Source organism: Cicer arietinum, chromosome 2, assembly GCF_000331145.2.
Source record: "Cicer arietinum cultivar CDC Frontier isolate Library 1 chromosome 2, Cicar.CDCFrontier_v2.0, whole genome shotgun sequence".
Lineage (NCBI taxonomy): Eukaryota > Viridiplantae > Streptophyta > Magnoliopsida > Fabales > Fabaceae > Cicer > Cicer arietinum.
Window position 1 is genome coordinate 26,658,084 of NC_021161.2, and position 20,624 is coordinate 26,678,707.

Here is a 20,624-nt window from a genome sequence, read left to right on the forward strand (position 1 = left end):
GAGAAGAGGAAATCAACCTAATGTCACCAAAAGGAGAGCTGCACTGGAGGGGATGAAAATAAGGACAAAAATGAGAAAATATTTGTTAGCTTTTATCTGATTAGAAACAACTTATTTTAACTTACCTTAAATTAAGGATTAGAAAATAAGGCTGGAATAGAACATGTTTACAAAATTTGATTACCGCATCATATTAGAGTGAAATAAGAGATAAGTGTATCATATTTGTCTCGTTATCTTAGTCATCAAACGAGCCCTTATGGTCTTAAGTAATCCCCAAGGGTATTGTTTGAAAAATTCACTCGGTCGATTAAAAGGCAAGGTTATAAGGACAATCAAACCTCTGTTCATGAAATTCTCTAATGTTGGTAAGGTTGCAATTCTAATTCTATATGTAGATTTATTATTCTCATCGGAGATGACATTGTTTAGATAGAAAGATTGAAGAAAAATTTGGCAAAAAAATTCGAAATAAAAGATTTAGGTGTACTTAAATATTTTCTTGGTATGGAAGTTGATGGCTCAAAGAAAGGAATTGTTGTTTCTCAAAGAAAATACATCTTAGATATCTTGGAGGAAATTGGGATGAGTGGGTGTATACCCATAAATACTTCTATGAAATTAAATGCTAAACTTTGAGAGAAAGACAATGTTTCTGTTGATATTGGAAGATACCAGATGTTGGTTGAGAAACGTATTTATCTAACCTACATTAGACTTGACGTCTCTTTCTCTATGAGTGTTGTAAGCCAATTCATGCATTCTCCCTATCAAGAACACTTGGAGACAGTTTATCATATCTTAAGGTACTTGAAATACAATCCTGAAAAAGGTTTGTACTTCAATAAAACCAATGATAGAGAAACCTCTATATTTATAGATGCTGATTGGACAAGATCAGTTACTGATAGAAAAATCCTTTACTGGATATTGTGCCTATATTTAGGGAAATCTAATCACTTAGAGAAGTAAGAAACAAGGTATTGTTGCTCAAAGCAGTGCAAAAGCTGAATTCCGAGCAATGGCTCAAAGAATCTGTGAACTTTTGTGGATTCATAAACTCTTTGAAAATTGAAAGTGAAAGTTGACTCACCCTTAAAATTGTTATATCATAGCAAAGTAGCAATAAGTATAGCTTACAACCCTATGCAACATGATAGAACCAAACACATTGAGATCGACTGCCACTTCATAAAAGATAAAATTGATATTGGAATTATATGCTTGCCATTTGTGATTTCTAATCAGCAAACTGTTGATATTGTGACAAAAAGTTTGGCAAGACTCAATTTTGAGCGATTTATAGTCAAGTTGGGCATAACAGATATCTATGCACTAACTTGAGAGAGGTGTTGAAGAATCAATGAAAATCAGATTTGATTCTTTTTTATTTTATATTATTCTATTTATTTTTATTTTATGTTTGTGTCATTATTACTATTGTAATTTCTTTTCTTATATAAACAACTCAGGACTATAGTAATAAAATATGAAAGTATTTTGCCTTTTATTTTCTTCAAGTTAGGTTAATTATTGTAACAATTCTATTTATTTAATCTATTGGGCCAATCTCTCAAAAGCATACAATGCTAGTTTATTTTTTATCTCTAAATTAATTTAATAAATTAAAATAATTAATCATTAACAAATAATAATGCAAAAAAACAATGATCATATAATAATTGTCACACTCAAAAATATTTTATTAATGTTTCTAATTATTTAAATAAAAATAGACGGCGTTACATCACTGAACAGCTTTGGCTTTAAGAAGTAGTTTGTTCATGACATTTTCAACTGTTGTTGCCCCAATTCTTTTATATAGAAGATAAAAGCTATATTGGTGTAAACCTGTGCATTGTTCTTGTTACAAGCCTGGAGCGCTTTTGTGTGAAGGGATTTGTTAGATGTAAAACCATTCATGTGCCTCCATCTTATGGTTTAATCTTTTAGGATAGTTGGTTGATGATACAATTCAATTAGAGTTCATGGTGAAATAATCTGTTAGATATAGAGCTACTGATGTGCTTTCACTGAACAGCTTTGGCTTTAAGTAGTATATTCATGACATCTTCAACTGTTCCCAGTTCTTTTATATTGAAGATAAAAACTGTATTGGTGTAGACCTGTGCATTGTTCTTGCTACAAGCCTGGAGCGCTCTTGTGTGAAGGGATTTCTTAAATGTCAACCATTCATGTGCCTCCACCTAATGGTTTAATCTTTTATGATAGTTGGTTCATGATAGCTTCCATCAACTTGAAAGAGATGAAAGGATAATTATCTGATTAGCATTCAATAAATAGTAAATGATACATAATTGATTTTACACTTTTTAGACAACTGTATTTTTACAATCTAATAAATGGTAGCCTACAATTACAGAGTTCTAAATGACAGACATTTAGGAAACATAAATTAATGTTAATAATCCAGCACAACAATTTCCAAATTAATGTTAAATGTAATAAGTCTTTTAGCATCCGTAACATTTATTGGATGCTTCCAGTATATTGGAAAAGTTGTAGTTAAAGTATTGAGGATTAGAGTTTGTGCTTGATGCCTGCCCCCCAAGTAAATTCGAGTCTTAACATGACATTTTATATTGAAATGATGTTATTGTGGGTCATGAAATGTAGTCCGGCATTTGTACGATTATGGATCCACCATACTGGAATAACTATGAATACGAACAGTCAAACAACCAGGAACCAAATAATTTTTGTAATTTTCTCAAATGTTTACAGTGTAGAGCATGGTTACAAAAAGATTAGTTTGCCTGTATTTGGTTCAATTGCCAGGGTGTTATGTGCTTGAGTGCAATACCAATTTACAATAAACTGGACATCGGGTACTTTGAAGTATCGCTAACTTTACCTTGTTGTGTCTTCCACACTGTAAAGCTAAAAACTGGTTTCCAATATAACTTTTAGCATATGAAGTCGAAATCAACATTAGATTTCAGGTTGAATGTTAAGAAGTATGTATGTCTAAATCTGTTTCTGTTTTATATCCTTCAAGTATAAGGATTCGATTGTATAAAAGTATTAGTTGAGATTTAGTTATACATGAGTACTAATAGGATTTGGTTGTTCAGTTAATCTAGTATATATATATATATACACACACACACACATTGATGTATTGCCAACATATTACAATTCAACAAAATATATTTTTACCCTAATTCTTGAGATGGTATCAGAGCTCTCGGTCTTTGGGAGTCTCGCTTCCACATAAACCTGCCATTTTCGTTGCAATTTCTTTTTTTTCCTTGAAACCTTAGCCACAGGACCCTTTTTGCTGCCTCATTCATTGCAGCAACTTGAGATTTATTTTTGGCCTATTTGCTGCTGTTTTCAACTAGATTGTAGATTGGCCGTTTCTCGTTTCATTTTGGGGGTTCACTTTCTGATTGGAGCACTTTCGTTTGTGGGTCATTTGAAGCTCACATGGTTTTTGCTCGGACTTTTCTATTGCGGCATTATAGCACTTACAGTTTGTGGATATGTTATGAACATTTGAAGTTTGCTTTATTTGATAGATCAATCTTTCGTTTCTAATATCGGTTGTCTGCTGATTTTACGGATATGACAGTTAAAGAAATCAAAAGTGGATTGGCCCGACTCAATGAAAATGAAGTAGAGAAGATTAGATCACTTCTTAGTAAGTTGGAGAAACCAACTGGTACTAGTTCTCTGGTATATACAAGTACACTTCCTCTTGGTAAGTTTCAATTTTCTTTTGGACTTAATGCTTCAGATACAACCTAAAACCAATATTGGATACTAGATTCTCGAGGCACTGACCACATGACACCCTTATCTACACACTTCTCCTCTTATTTACCTTGCCCTAGCAACAAGAAAATATCCACAACAGATGGTACTCTTCTAAATGCAGCAGGTCAAAGAGATGTCCAAATAAACTCATCCATAACTTTAAGAAATGTCCTTCATATTCCTCAATTGTCCACTAGCTACAAAAACTAACACAAGACATATCATATAATGTTTTTTATAACATATCTTCTGTCTTTCAAGACAAGAATTCAGGGAGTACAATTGGTAATGCTAGAGAATGGAATGGTCTTTATTACTTGGATAATCAAAATATTCCTCGAAATCTACTCAACAATACCAACTCCTTTTTTTCTAAATCAATAAAGACCAATGGGGGCAAGGTCATTTTGTACCACTACCGCTTGGGTCATCCTTCATTTAGAGTCATAATACAGTTGTTTCCTTCCTTTTTAAAAAAATTAGAGGTAGAAAATCTTCACTGCGAGGTGTGTAAGCTTGCTAAACACAAACGTGTATCTTTTCTAGTTAGTAATAAGTACTTCTCCATTCCGTTTAATTCATACTGATGTATGGGGTCCCTTTAATGTTCCAAATATATCAGGAGTCCATTGGTTTGTAACCGTTATTAATGACTGTACTCGAGTTTACTTGCTAAAACAAAAATCTAGTTTTGTGCTTGTACAATTCTTCTCCATGCTAAAAAACTAATTTGGAGTGAGTATTAAGAGGATTAGGTCTGATAATGCCAAATATTACTTTAACCACAAACTTAATTCTTATTGTCAAAAGGACGACATTATTCATGAGTCCTCATGTGTTAAAACACCCCAACAAAATGGGATTGCTGAGAGGAAAAATGGGCACTTGTTAGATCAAACTCAAGCGATGTTATTTCAAAATAAAGTTCCCAAGAAATTTTGGGGAGATGCACCGCATCTCATAAATCGATTACGTTCTAGTGTCCTTGCCTTCAAAACTCTCGTGGAGACCCTGTCCTCGTTTTACCCTAATGTGTCCACTAGTAGTAATCTTACTCCCAAAATATTTGAGTGTGCTTCGTTTGTCATATTCGTAGTGATAATAGAGGGAAACTTGATCCTAGAGCCTTAAAATGTGTATTTTCTTCCACCCAAAAAGGCTACAAAATGTTATCATCCACCATCTAAAAAATTATTTGTCTCTCGAGATGTCAACTTCCATGAACAAGAAAATTTCTTTAGTTAAACTTATCTTCTTGGGGATAATAAAAGTAAGGAAGATGAGTCTCTTCTACTTCTTGAGTTGACTCTTGAACCAAAAATTGAAATTGAAATTGATTTTGAAAAAGATGGAAATGACAATGATGAGACTAAAATTGATTATGTGGAAGATGGAAATGACGACTCTAATGTAAGATAGGGGAAAAATCTAGTATATACAAGAAGAACAAAGGTAATTCCTGAATCTATTCACATCCATGACTCCAATTTGACTTGAAACTTCAAAATATAGTGATCCAATCTATGAATCTTCCTATGCACATGAATTAGAATCCATCACACTACTAACTTATGATTTCCTTCATATCCTAATTGCCCTTAGGAAGAATACTAGGACATGTACCAAAAAACCAGTCCACCCTTTATCCAACTACTTAGAGCATCTCCAACGGTGAACTCAACATGGGTTCATTGAATGGGGTCCACCATGCCACATCATATTGAAATAACTTATTCATTTTTTACTCCAACGGTGAACTCACATGTTCATTAAAAAGGTAACCGTATCAAAGTACCGTTCCTTCGTGAGAGAACGGTGATGACAACTTGGCATATCTCCAACAGTGAACTCGCTAAAAACTGACAGTTACGTAATTACATCTGGCGGACGAACTCATTTTGGCTACCGTTGGAGATGCTCTTATGATTTGAACAATTCTCACCTACCCATAAAGCCTTCCTCACAAGTTTGAACACTATCACTATACCTACCTCTCTATCTGAAGCATTGTTTGACAAGAAATGGAAACATGCCATGGACTAGGAAATGGAAGCACTGGACAATAATGGTACTTGGGATTTGGTCCCTCTACCAAATGGAAAGAAACATGTACGATGCAAGTGGGTATACACTGTAAAGTACAAGGCTAATGGGTTTATTGAGAGGTACAAGGCAATGTTGGTAGCTAAAGGATTTACTCAAACGTATGGAGTGGATTACTTGGAAACATTTGCTCCAGTTGCAAAAATGAATACTGTCTGAGTGATATTATCTCTAGCAGCTAATTACAGTTGGAACTTGCACCAATTAGATGTAAAAAATGCCTCCCTCCATGGAGATCTAGAAGAAGAGATTTATATGGACTTACCCCATGATATAGTGAGCATATTGCTGCCAACACCTTTTGTAAGCTAAGGAAGGCTCTATATAGGCTTAAACAATCGCCACGAGTGTGGTTTGGGAGGTTTGCTAGAGTCATGGTGGGTCTAGGCTTCAAACAAAGCCAAGGAGATCATACCCTCTTTATCAAACATTCTAAGTTAGGGGGAGTAACAATGTTGTTGGTATATGTGGAGGACAGTGACCGGTGATGATGAATAGGAGCAACAACTGTTAGGACAACACCTAGCCAAAAAATTTGAGATTAAAATCTTGGAAAAATTGAAGTATTTCTTGGGAATTGAAGTGGCTCACTCTAAGAAAGGGATTTTCATATCCCAACAAAAATACATCACAGATCTTTTGGAGGAAACGGGCAAGACAACATGCAAGCCATCATGTACTCCAATCGATCCAAATTTAAAGTTGAAAAATGCAGAAGAAGACATTGCAACTGAGGAGGAAATGTACCAATGGTTAGTTGGAAGACTCATATATCTGTCACATACCAGACTTGATATGGCGTTTGCTGTAAGCCTAGTCAGTCAATTCATGCACCAACCAAAGGAGGTACACTTGCAAGCTGCACTTAGAATCGTTCAATATTTGAAAGGAATCCGAGGAAGAAGAATTTTGTTTAGAAGAAATGGAAATGTGGGTCTTGAAGCATATATTGATGTTGACTATGCAAATCAACTATAGATAGTAAGTCAACAACGGGATATTGCACTTTTCTATGTGGGAATCTTGTGACTTGGAAGAGTAAAAAACATAGTGTGGTATCCACATCCAGTGCTGAAGCAGAATTTAGGGCAATGGCACAAGGGATATGTGAGTTACTATGGTTGAAGATCATTTTGGAGGACCTGAAGATAAAGTGGGATGAACCAATGAAACTCTATTGTGATAATAAATCTGTTATTAGAATAACGCATAATCCAGTGCAGCATGATAGAACCAAACATATTGAAGTCGATAGACATTTATTTCATCAAAGAAAAACTCAACAGTGGCCTGATTTGCACTCCATATGTCTTCTCCCAAGGCAACCTTGCAGATCCTCTAACTAAAGGGTTAAACAGCAACAACTTTGAAAGAATTGTATCCAAGCTGGGAATGGAGAACACCTATTCACCAACTTGAAGGGGAGTGTCAAAATCTGCTTTTGTTTTATATCCCTCAAGTATAGGGATTCGGTTGTATGGGAGTATTAGTAGGGATTTAGTAATAGGATTTGGTTGTTTAGTAATTAAATATATATATATATATATATCTGATGTATTGCCAACATATTTCAATTTAATAAAATATATTTTTACCGTAATTCTTAAGATATACGGTGCAATTCCTTCAATTACTGTTTTAGTTTTTTTTTTTTTTACTCATTATTGTTTTAGTTATGCAGCAGTATTTTGGCTGTTTTCATATTTTGTCAGCTATGAACAAGTTCATCTTCTGTCAGTCATTTTGTTGTTGTGACTTGTGAGGCTTGTCATTTGACCCCACTTACTGTGAACTGTAGTTTGCAATTGACGTTGTGCTTGTGTATTGCAGGATGATTCAAATCTATATATCTTTATCGAATTTGTAACCAAAGGTTCTCTTTTAAGCCTTTACCGGAGGTATAAACTTCGAGATTCCCAAGTATCTGCATATACAAGACAGATTCTGCATGGTTTAAAGTATCTTCATGATCGTAATATTGTTCACAGGTAATCCCAAAAATTATTTATTTATTTTGTCTTAATGGAATAGAATAAAGATGAATTCTGGTGTTCTGCTATGCTTATGTTCTTGCTTTCCATACATGAAATAAATTCCACTTGCCGTTTCTCTTTTTTGGTTACATTCCACTTGCTGTTTCATAATTGCAATTTAAATATTCTTTTAAAATGACTTTGTAATATTAGTGTTTCTTCTCCTTCTTGTTATTAACTGTGCTTTTTAGGGAAAACATTACTTCATTTTCATTGTTCAGAATGCATTTTACATATTTCTGAGGAGTGTGAATGGTTCCATATATTGGGCAATAGGAAAGGAGAGTGGAAAAAAGAGAAAAGTGTAGTAGGGAGAAAAGGATTTCTGTTAGTACCCCAAATGAGACATGTAGGCCAAATGAGCTGTTTGTTAGTGTTGCAGCAACCCCCAAGCCCAGTATGCTGCAGCGAGTTAATTCTAGAAGGAATAAGAAAGGGCAAAGGAAGATTGTACACGTGGCAGAGTGTTAGAGAGGAATGAAAACAATGTAGTGGGATTCTGGTATATGGGTGCTTAGTAGAGAGAGAAGATTATCAAGTAGAATCATACAGTTTGTTAGGGGAAGAGAGCATTGGTTCTTTGAGGAGCTTAGCGCTATGGACAATACGATCCTCATCTTATTGTATTTTCATTTTTCTTTTATAGGCAAATGTCACATAAGGGTTTCAGTGTCGGAAGTTTTAAATTGGTAGAAATTTTTTTTTTTTTTTTTTTTTTTTTTTTTGGTTTATTATCACAATTTCTTAGCATATTTGTTTTTTGTGTTTCTGTATCAGTAATGTAGTGTCATTAAGAAATCTTTGTAAATATGACCTAACTATTTTCTCTCATACTTAAAGGGATATTAAATGTGCAAATATATTGGTGGATGCAAATGGATCTGTCAAGGTTGCAGATTTTGGATTGGCAAAGGTGACCTTTTCTATGCTGCTGCTTTAAGTTGTGTCGAACTTTGATCTCTGTCAGTGTCTGTACAACCTTCAGTTTCATCAAATTATGATTTCAATTTACTAATTTTGCGTTATGGCTGTTATTTTTCAGGCAATCAAATTGAATGATGTTAAATCATGCAAGGGAACAGCATTCTGGATGGCACCAGAGGTTTGTTTTCAATCTTTCGAAAAAGAATTATTGAATAATGGTTCACATATTTATTACACTGTAACTTTTTAATAATATATTTAAAATTAAGCATGGTGATAGGTCCATGGTTGTTATATGTAGATTTAAGATTCTACTAGATCAAATGTGTGTTTGGATCCTGATAGAACCCAGAACTTACAGAATGGAAGTGGAATTTTATTGAATGAAAGTGATGAACATCAAGCCCTACAGTGGTGAAATCAACAAGAAAAAGAAAACAAACCAGAGTTCCAAGAACTCCTACTAGAGCATAATCTTCTCCAAATCCAGAGAGAGACTCTCCTAACTGACTAACAATATCTTTCTCAATGATTTTCTAACTACTGTTCCCTCCCTCTTATAACAAAAATTCCCACAAATCAGGGAGGATTCTAACTGACTGCATATTCCCTCCCTTTCTAACAGATTCTAGAAGCTGTAGGTGTGTGAGGTCTTCAAAGAAGATTGGAATCATAGGATTAAGTTAAGAACGTTTTATATCTTCTATTCCAAATATCTATTTTCCAAATAAGCAGTACTTGAGTATTTTTGTTTGAGCCGTACGAGATGAAATTCTCATATACGGTTCTAAGTGGGTCCTTTGATTTACCTATCTCAATAAAGTCTATGATTGGTCGAAGAACGTCTTGAGATTTAGGCGATTTCCGATGATATAACTAGTAAATACGTTCCTCCTCATGTCAATATCTTTTTATTGTTTAGAATGGATTACACTTGTTTTTTAGGCCAAGTAGTGACGGGTTTTGCTATGACTTTTTATTATCGTCCGACCGTCACAGAGACTTTTTCTTCTGTTCAATATAATGACTGAGGCTAACTTTGGTTAGTTAATCCGATCAGTTTATCGATGGTCGGCAAGTATGATGGTCTTAATGATGATCTTGCACGTATTTCAAGTGTATCTCACTGGTGGTTTACAATTGTGAATTGACTTGGGTTACGGGTGTAGTTTTGAGTGTGTTGCCTATATCCTTCAATGTAACAGGTTATTCCTTACCTTGGACCAGATTGGTTATTGGGCAGTAAAAATTGTAACAAGTGTACCTGACACTATTCCTGTAATAGGATCGTCGGTGGTAGAGTTATTATGTGGAAGCAGTAGTGTGGGACAATCTACCCTGACTCGTTTTTATAGTTTACATACTTTTGTATTACCACTTATTTATGTTAATGCACTTTCCAATGATAAGACATTTCTGGTCCTTCATAAACTATATGAATTCAATCATTTATCATTTTGGGGAGTGCCCAAAACTGGATCCATGTCTCCCAGATCCACCTCCCTTCCAATTCTTCGACCCGTTTACCTCTCCCCCTCCTCTGACCGTAATTGACCTGCACAGTTCTTCTACATTAGGAGCAAGCTTCACTGCTTGTAATCGTGCTTGAGGGTTGAAGGTGCGGACCTGTAAGTGGATATCTGATAAGCCCTCCCAAAAAGGTACTGCTCCTCCAGTAACCGCACAACCTGGGACAAGATGTACTTGTATTTGTTTACCTACTCATCAACTGTTCCAGTTTGTGTCAAATTTTCTTCTGTTTCGTGCTAAAGACTGAACCAATGGACGGTTGCTCCATCCATACTCAGTTTCGCCATCTTTACTTTGACCTCTTTTGAAGAATTCTGTTCTTCAAAATACGTCTCTGCTCGTGTTATCCCCCATACTGGATATTCGCCGTCAAAGGAAGACAGCTCCACCTTCTTCACCGCCATCTTGAACTCCGTAACAGCCTCCTCAGTTGGCTGCTATGTCTTTGGTATCGGTCGATTCAATAGTTTCGCAAACTCCGTCAAAATGGTTGGACGAAATTCCTCCAAGGTTTGGCGCACCGAACCTTCCATGGCAGCCATTCGTATCTCCAAAGCTTCGACTCTGTCAGGCATTTGATTTTGCTAGCTCCTCTCGATAACTCGACAAGTTGGACCAATGATAGAACCTAGAATTTACAGAATGAAAATGGAATTTTATTGAATGCAAGTGATGAGCATCAAGCTCTACAAAGGTGAAATCAGCAAGAAAAAGAAAACAAACCAGAGTTCCAAGAAATCCTACCAGAGCATAATCTGCTCCTGATCGAGAGAGAGACTCTCCTAACTGACTAACGATATCTTTCTCAGTGATTTTCTAACTACCCTTCCCTCCGTCTTATAACAGAAATTCCCTACAAATTAGGGAGGACTCTAACTGACTCAATATTCCCTCCCTTTCTAACAGCTTCTAGAAGATGTAGGTGTGTGAATTGGGCCCAAGAATTGGGTCCTCAAACCCAATGGACTGTGATGTCCTGTTAGATTCTCTACAGAATCGATTATGCAACAATAAATCTCTAAAGTGTAGCATGGAAATCAAGATGTAATATATAGGGAAACATTACTTTATAATGGAGTATATCTAATTTGGCCCCTAAAATTGTAGGATTATATTGACCCACTCCCCTACATTACTAGTATTTCAAAATGTTAATCAGATTTGTCCCTCTGTTAGTCTTTGATAATAGACTCAGAGAGAGGGACAGAGTTGATTATCATTTTGCAATTTTAGGGTCATTTGAAACTAAGTGAATAATGACAAGAAAATTTATGCCCTTGATCGGGTCATCTTTTAGATCAGCCTAACAGTTACACCTCTCTCTTTTTCATATGTCCCATTTATTCATCATTGTTAGGATCCTTTTTTTTAGCAAGAAAGAATTCCTAGAGGCATTGTGTAAAAACAGATTCAAGCAAATAAAGATTGCAAACAAATGAAGGGTTTCTTATAGGTATATTGAGATTGAAAGAGGAGATAAAAAGGTTTATAATGAATAAGATAATCTTGCACTCAAGGGTACCCCAAGGGAGCACTCTCCCTTCACTAGAGCATTTTCTTGTTTACAACTTCCATAAAATGAATTCCTAGCTTCTCCTAAAGGGAGGTTAGTCCTTTTTATAAGCCATAAGAATTAAAAACAATTAAATAGAAAATCTAACAAACTTAACAACTTAACTAACCCCTAACTAACTTCTTAACTCCAATCTTAACAAACTCTCCTTTATTCTGGGACCTAACAATACACCCCCCTCAAAACAACCTTGTTCTCAAGATTGCAATCTAACAAAGATTGTCTTCAGCTTGCTTAGTTGTTGAAAAGAAGCAGGAGCAAAATAAATAAATAAAAATGTTCATTTATGCGAAAGATTAAGATCCCACTGCTGAGAAGATGAAGATCCCATCATCATATTTGAACGGATGACCAGTACTCAATGTGGGTCTGGTCCAACACAGCAGTAGTGTGTGCCATTTATGCGAAATCCTCATTTTGCAACTTCCTCCTTCCTCTGCACGATCAATTCGTTTGCTGGCATCCACAAGGTTTAAGTTTCCCACCTTCCCTAATTCTTGCTGCATTTCTTGATCAGCTTCTACGTTCAGCTTTGAAGGTTCTTGGCCTTCTCTGCTCAAAAGCCTCAATTTCAGCTTTGATTTGCCCCTCTGTTATCACCACCTTGCTCTTTAGACCTCCATTTGCACAATTATTTTCTGGTTCTTCAGACTGATATGCTTCTTTTGCTGCCCTGACTTCAAAGTCAGTAGCTGTTACGCCATTCTTGACTTGGTTTTCTGGTTCTGCGTTGCTAAATCTTCTAATCAGATTTGTTCAAAATGATTCCCAGACTAAATTAAAGTCCTCCTCCTAACACCAAAAACTGAACCAGCACATGGCATCTCCTTCCATTTTCTGCTCTTGAAACACAAGGAATTCTAATTCCCTAACTAGAGCATTCTCTAGTTCACACCTTAGGTGTTTATTCAAAAAATAAATCCTATCCTCCTAAAAAGGAAGAGCTTGCCTATTTAAACATAGGACAGGCTTATTGTTAAACACAAAAACTAACTAACTAGCCTAAATACTAGCCTTGAACTAACTATGCAACTGTTTCCTTCTATGGTACACTTGGAGGTGTTGGGATCTAACAATCATAGGTTTGATTAATTTAATAAGTTGATGAATATGATTAGTGATAACGGTGTTGAAGTTAGATTGGAAACCTTGAATTGAACATGCTGGACTTCATCAACCTTCTTAGAAACCTCCCTACACATACCTATAAATAAGACATTTTATTTTCTGATTATTATTTGCTCAACTAGAGATTGTTAAGCTGTGGTAATATGCAGGTTGTAAAAGGAAGAGTTAAAGGTTATGGACTTCCAGCTGACATATGGAGTCTAGGATGCACTGTGTTGGAGATGTTAACTGGGGAAATTCCATACTCTCCTATGGAATGTGTATGTATCATATTACCATTTCAAAGCTCAAAACTTTACTTTGTTTCATCTTTTTACCACACTGTTAAGATGAAAATAAAACTTAAACTTATGTGACTTTTCAAAGTTGTTAAATAACTAATAATAAATTTTTAATATTGGCCAATCACACCTGGTTGCATGGTTTAAGACTTACTCTTAATCTTATATAAAAATAGTCTATTGATTAATGAAAATGTTATTTTTTGTGTTAGTGAGAGGAGTAAATCTTGACACAGAGATCTAACCATCAACAGTGAAGACATAAGATTAAAATAATAGTCCTGTGACATTTTCAGATTGTCGTGTGACCATCAAAGCCTTCCATTCTTGACCATTTGTGTATAGTTGTATGGTTTAGGTTTTGAAGAAAGTAAAAGACAAAATACTTTCATGTTTTATTATTACAGCCCTAAGCTGTTTATATAGGAAAAGAAATTACAATAGTAAAACTGAGTAATAATGATAGAATAAAAATAAACATAATAATATAAAATAAAAGAGAATAAAATCTAATTTCTCTCGATTCTTCAACACCCCCCCTCAAGTTGGTGCATAGATATCTGTCATGCCCAACTTGGCTATAAGTCGCTCAAAATTGGGTCTTGCCAAACTTTTTGTCAAGATATCAGCAGTTTGCTGGTTGGAAGTCACAAATGGCAGACATATAACTCCAGCATCAATTTTTTCTTTTATGAAATGGCGGTCAATCTCAATATGCTTGGTTCTATCATGTTGTACAGGGTTGTGAGCTATACTTATTGCTGCTTTGCTATCACAGAACAATTTTAAGGGTGAGTCAACTTTCATTTTCAGTTCGTCCAAAAGTTTACGAATCCATAAAAGTTCACAGATTCCTTGAGCCATTGCTCTGAATTCAGCTTCTGCACTGCTTCGAGCAACAACCCCTTGTTTCTTACTTCTCCAAGTAACTAAATTTCCCCAAACATAGGCACAATATCCAGTGGTGGATTTTCTATCAGTAATTGATCCTGCCCAATCAGCATCTGTAAATATAGAGACTTCTCTGTCATTAGTTTTCTTGAAGCACAAACCCTTTCCAGGATTGGATTTCAAGTACCTTAAGATTCGATAAACTGCCTCCAAGTGTTCTTCATAGGGAGAATGCATGAATTGACTTACAACACTCACAGAGAAAGCGATGTCAGGTCTAGTGTGGGCTAGATAAATAAGTTTGCCGACTAACCTCTGGTATCTTCCAATCTCAACAGGAACACTGCCTTTCTCCCAAAGTTTAGCATTTAATTCCATAGGAGTATCTGCTGGTCTACACCCACTCATCCCAGTTTCTTCCAAGAGATCTAGGATGTATTTTCTTTGAGAAACAACAATTCCCTTCTTTGAGCGAGCAACTTCCATACCAAGAAAATATTTAAGCGCGCCTAAATCTTTGATCTCAAATTCTTTAGTCAAATTTTTCTTCAATCTTTCCATCTCAACAATGTCATCTCCTGTGAGAATAATATCATCTACATATACAATTAAAATTGAAATTTTACCAACATTAGAGAACTTCATGAACAGAGTATGGTCTGATTGTCCCTGCATATATCCTTGCCTTTTGACCGACTGAGTGAATTTTTCAAACCAAGCCCTTGGAGATTGCTTGAGACCATAAAGGGATTTTTGAAGTTTGCACACATTTGAACCAAATTTATCTTCAAAGCCAGGTGGGCTATCCATGTATACTTCCTCCTCCAAATCACCATTCAGAAAAGCATTCTTTACATCAAGTTGGTTAAGAGACCAATCTAAATTCACTGCCAAGGACAAGAGAACTCTAATAGTGTTTAATTTGGCAACGGGAGCAAAAGTCTCTGAGTAATCAATGCCATATGTCTGAGTAAACCCTTTAGCAACCAAGCGTGCCTTGTATCTTTCAACTGTGTTATCAGAATTATATTTCACAGTAAATACCCATTTACAGCCAACAGTATTCTTTCCTGTAGGTAATGTCATGACTCTCCAAGTTTGATTCTTCTCAAGAGCTCTCATCTCCTCAAGAACAGCTTCTTTCCACTTTGGAATTTTTAGAGCCTCCTGTATATTTTTTGGAATTTCTACAGTAGACAACTTAGAGGTAAATGCAGCAAATGAAGAAGACAATTTTGAGTATGACACATAATTAGACAAAGGATATTTAGTGCATGATCTAATAGGTTTTCTAATTGCAATAGGAAGGTCTAAATCAGGATACTCGACATGACTCTTAAGAATAGAAGAAGACTTACCTGTATCAAGATGATGTGTTGGATTATCTATTGGTTCAGAATCTTGGAAGGGTCGGAGAATGGGTCCTTCATTTCTCTGTTTATGGTTTCTTCTTTCAAAGACATTTCCCTTCCAAGTAGGGTCAATTGTAGTAAACCTGCTTTGTGTCTCTTTATCTGAGTCATTATGTTGTGGCATTTCAGGTGGTCCTTTATTATTATTGAGATCAAGAATTTGATCATTGTGATTTTCATTTGAAATTGTCGCCCCCGAATCTGTCGAAACCTCATTCATAAGTGGATTGAGTTTCAATATGGATTCTTGGGCATTTTCTTTTGGTGCATCAATATAAGTCTCAGAATTTTGTGACAACACTATATCACTTAAAGTAATGATGTTTTCAAAAGTAAAAGATGAATCTTCCTTAAAATTTCCCCCCTGAAGATGAATGTCACTAAAAAATGGTTGATTTTCAACAAAAGTAACATCCATGGTTACAAAAATTCTTTTTGATTTTGGTTCAAAACACCGATACCCCTTCTGAGTTGGAGAGTAACCGGTAAACACACATTTTATTGCTCGTGGATCGAGTTTGTCAAGGTGTTTATGTTCATGAACAAAAGCAGTGCAACCAAAAACTTTTAGTGGCAAATCAGCAGAGACACTAGTCAATGGAAAATAATTTCGAAAAACATCAAGAGGTGTATGAAAATCTAAAACTTTAGATGGCATTCGATTGATTAAATATGATGCAGTTAAAACAGCTTCACCCCACAAATATTTTGGAACCTTATTTGCAAATAGTAAAGCTCTAGCAACCTCAAGGAGATGCCTATTCTTTCTCTCTGCAATTCCATTTTGTTGGGGTGTATTAACACAAGAACTTTGATGAACAACCCCATTTGCAAGAAAAAAATCGGACAAAAGTATATTAAAATATTCTTTACCATTGTCACTTCTGAAGACTTGAATATTTGTTTGGTATTGAGTGTGCACCATTTTAAAGAAATTTTTGACAACCTGTCCAACTTCCGATTTTTCTTTCAATAAATAAACCCAACAAATTCTAGTATGATCATCAATAAAAGTTATAAACCATTTTTTATTAGAAAATGTGTTTATTCTATTAGGACCCCAAACATCACTATGAATAACTGCAAACGGTTTTGATTGTTTATATGGTTGTGTAGAAAAAGAAGAACGGTGATGTTTAGCAAATTCACAAGTTTCACAATGAAATAAAGATGGATCCTTCTTAGAAAATAATTTAGGAAACAAATGTTTCAAATACGGAAAACTAGGATGTCCTAACCGTAAATGCCATAACATAATATCATCATTATTAGAAGAAACAAAAATAGATTCAAAGCAGGTACTTGTTTTTTGTTGGTCTTTGAAGTCGAGTCCATTGTCAAGATAATAGAGTCCTCCACTCTCCTTAGCATTGCCAATCATCTTCCCCGTGCTCAAATCCTTAAAAGTGCAATGAGAATGAAAGAAGTTAGCTTGACAATTTATATCCTTTGTTAATTTAGTAATGGATAATAGATTACATGATAAATTAGGAACATGTAAGACATCTTTTAAGGTTAACTTAGGTGACAGAATAACAGAACCTTTCCCTGCAATGGCTGAAAGAGAGCCATCTGCAATTTTAATTTTGTGGTTACCTGCACAAGGGCTATAAGAAGAAAATAGACTCGACTCCCCAGTCATATGATCAGTAGCACCAGAATCAATAATCCAAGTATGGCTGGGGGTGACACTAAGTAGAGCAGTATTTGGAAAATTACCTCTCTGAGCTATAGAGCAAGAAGAAGTTTGAGACTCAAGAAGTTTGTACAATTGATCTAACTGTTCCTTGGTGAAAGGAGATGGGCTTGAAGGAGACTGCTTCTCTTGATCAGATGTACCAGCTTGGAGCGCATGACCTTCGTTTCTTTCTTTTTTCTTCCAATTTAGAGGTTTTCCATGGAGCTTCCAACATGTATCACGTGTGTGCCCTGGACGTTTGCAATGTTCGCACCATGGTTTCTTGCCAGCGCTCTTCCCGTCTTCATTTTTTGTGATTAGGGCAGAGCTTTCAACCTCACCAACAGAAGGTGACTTACCCATCATAACACCTTGTCTCGCCTCTTCTCTTCTAACTTCTGAGAATGCTTCCCGAAGTGATGACAATGGGATCTTTCCCAATATTCTGCCTCGGACTTCATCAAGCCGCTTATTAAGCCCAACCAAGAACATGAATACACGGTCGTTCTCCTGTCTCTTAAGAAACAGAACACTGTCCTCACAACACTTCCAATGATCATCATAGCAGAGATCCAATTCTTGCCATAGTGTCATCAACTCATTGTAATAGGTAGTGACATCTCTATCTCCTTGTTTGGTATGCCACAATCGTGATTTGAGATCGAAAATTTGAGAAGAATTCTGAATATCAGAATATGTTTCTTTGACAGCCTCCCAAACTTCCTTGGCAGTAGGCAAAAACATAAAAGGTTTTTTGATTGTTGATTCCATATTACTAAGCAACCAAGCAATAATAACAGAGTTCTCAGATTTCCAAAACCTGTATTTTGGATCAGTTGTGGCAGGCATTTGCACCTCTCCTGTTAGGAAACCATATATTCCCTTACCGTCTAAAATCAATCTTGCGGTTTGGGACCATTCGACATAATTTTTTCCATTTAGTTTCTGGATTTCAACCTTGAGGGCATTAGAAGTTCCCTCATGGCCAAAAAAGTTGGAAGAACCATTCTGGCTGCTTAGGCCGCTGCTACTGCCACTTATGGCGCTGTCTAAATTGTCAGGGTTGTTGACTATATCTGATTTTTTTGCCAAACCATCGTTGTTGTCGCCGCTACCCATAAGGGTTACCTTCCATGGGGTATTATGTGCCATTAGGTTTAGCTCAGTTGGTTAGAGCGCCAAACCCTAATGGTTGTGGTAGCTCAGTTGGTTAGAGCGCCAAACCCTAATGGTTGTGGAAAGGTTTACAGAATCAGCTCTTGATACCATGAAGAAAGTAAAAGACAAAATACTTTCATGTTTTATTATTACAGCCCTAAGCTGTTTATATAGGAAAAGAAATTACAATAGTAAAACTGAGTAATAATGACAGAATAAAAATAAACATAATAATATAAAATAAAAGAGAATAAAATCTAATTTCTCTCGATTTTTCAACAGGTTTATTCCTATCACACTAATGTACGATTAAAATTAGCTCTCTCAGGGCATATGTCCCCTATTATATATATATAAAAGAATTTCACTGGTATAAGACTATATGACTGTTATACCATTCAATTCCTTTTTAGTAAATTATTTCATTTAAAAAATTCATGTGAAATTTACAATAATTTTTATCACATCTTATAAGTTTTGACATTTACCATAATTTGAAAATAATTTAATGTCATTCAGATACATTAAAAATAACATGAAATTTCTAAATATTATGAAAAATAAAATTCATATATCTACAAATTTGTTGTGCAAATCTTATGGGGTTTGATACAAAAAATCAATGTAGTATATAGTTATTATTCAACAAGAGTCATGTGGTAAAGTATATCAGTTTTAAAGTGTTATGTGGGTATAATTTAATTCCTTCCCTCTATATGAAATTTATACGAAACATTGCATTAGTGCTGTTTTTGACTTCCATGCTTTTTTAATTTCTTCTGACAACAGATCAGTGCATTGTTTAAAATCGGAAAAGGTGAACCACCTCCGGTGCCTGATTCTCTTTCAAGAGATGCACGTGATTTCATCCTACAGTGTCTGAAAGTTAATCCCGATGATCGTCCCACTGCGGCTCAACTCTTAGACCACAAATTTGTCCGGAGGTCATTTTCGCAGTCCTCTGGCTCTGCATCTCCACATATTCTGACAAGAGGTTAAATCCAACTATGGAACATAATGCAGGTAAACATCCTTTCAATTTTTGTTTATAACATGGTATCTTTTGGATGGGAGATAAAATATCTTAGATGCTTGAAATGCCAGTTTCAGTTGAATTGAATGGACATATGATGCACGCTTTATTTATCTTGGGTGGAATTCAACTGTGTTACTGTTATTTCTTGGGACAAATATTCTTGCTGATAAATAATTTATGAAACAGGAGGAGGATAAAGAGAATAAAAGGATTTCTAACTGGTTTCTGGGGGAATTCTCAAATGGTAAATTAGACCCAAGCTAGCCATTGCAGCACTGGTTTATCTTATCTTCTTCACTAGCTTATTGGATTATTTAGCTCTTGATGACGGACTTGTCATTCATTGAATTTAAAATGCCTCCGTGTTCAGTCTTCAAGTTGTTAAAGTTGGTCTAGAGGTTCATTATTGTAACAATTGTTGGCGTTGTTGTGCGTTTAGATTTCAGAGTTTTCTTGGTTAGCTTGTAACTAATATTTTAGGCACTGCTTCCGTTCTAACCATTGATATGGCACTCCATAGAATTTGCTCACCGTTTGGGACATGAGGCATTAATATCATATTTGAGAATTATAGTCCTTGCTGTAAACTTCTGGGAGCAATAGGAGCAAGTGGACACTATGTTGCCATTTGTAAATGTTAATTTTGTTAGCTGGAAATTATGAGTGTGCATCTTTATTCCCAAACTTGTTTTCATTTTCAATTATATTACCAGGAAATGATTAGTGCATTTTTTTTAATAACATCGCTTATCATTAGAAAAAATTAACCCAAGCCCATATCTGAGCGTAACTAGGCTAAAGTACAAGAGGGAGGGTTACACAACTAGGTATTATTTGGAGGAAATTGCTCATCTCCCCCACCTCCCATTGATGCTCAGAGGCCCCCCAAACATCATGTAAGACATGTAACTTTCTAAACTCTAATCTATGCAATTTTGTTGTATTTTGTGTTGAACGTGTTGCTTGTGATGCGGAAAAGAGTGGGATTTAGTTCTTTTACAATCCATTTGTATTGTGTTTTTGTTGTTGTAGTGAAAAAATGAAATAAGCAAAAAATTCCCTTTTTTCCTCTTTAAACTGTGTGCGTGTGTTGTGTA

At 35.5% G+C, this 20,624-nt stretch overlaps 1 protein-coding gene across 2 annotated transcripts in view; it reads left to right on the forward strand.

Annotated features, from left to right (window-relative positions):
- Positions 1–20,211, forward strand: part of LOC101498916 (mitogen-activated protein kinase kinase kinase 1-like) — a 27,316-nt gene extending 7,105 nt beyond the window's left edge. The window contains exons 4-9 of one of the 2 annotated variants that reach the window (XM_004513775.4): positions 7,714–7,871; positions 8,757–8,829; positions 8,959–9,018; positions 13,221–13,331; positions 19,281–19,514; positions 19,714–20,211. In XM_004513775.4, coding sequence (XP_004513832.1) covers positions 7,714–7,871; positions 8,757–8,829; positions 8,959–9,018; positions 13,221–13,331; positions 19,281–19,490 — 612 coding nt within the window. In that variant the 3' untranslated portion in view covers positions 19,491–19,514; positions 19,714–20,211. The remainder of the gene's footprint in view (positions 1–7,713; positions 7,872–8,756; positions 8,830–8,958; positions 9,019–13,220; positions 13,332–19,280; positions 19,515–19,713) is intronic. The other variant, XM_073365546.1, reaches the window with a different exon arrangement.
- The last annotated feature ends 413 nt before the right edge of the window (positions 20,212–20,624 follow it).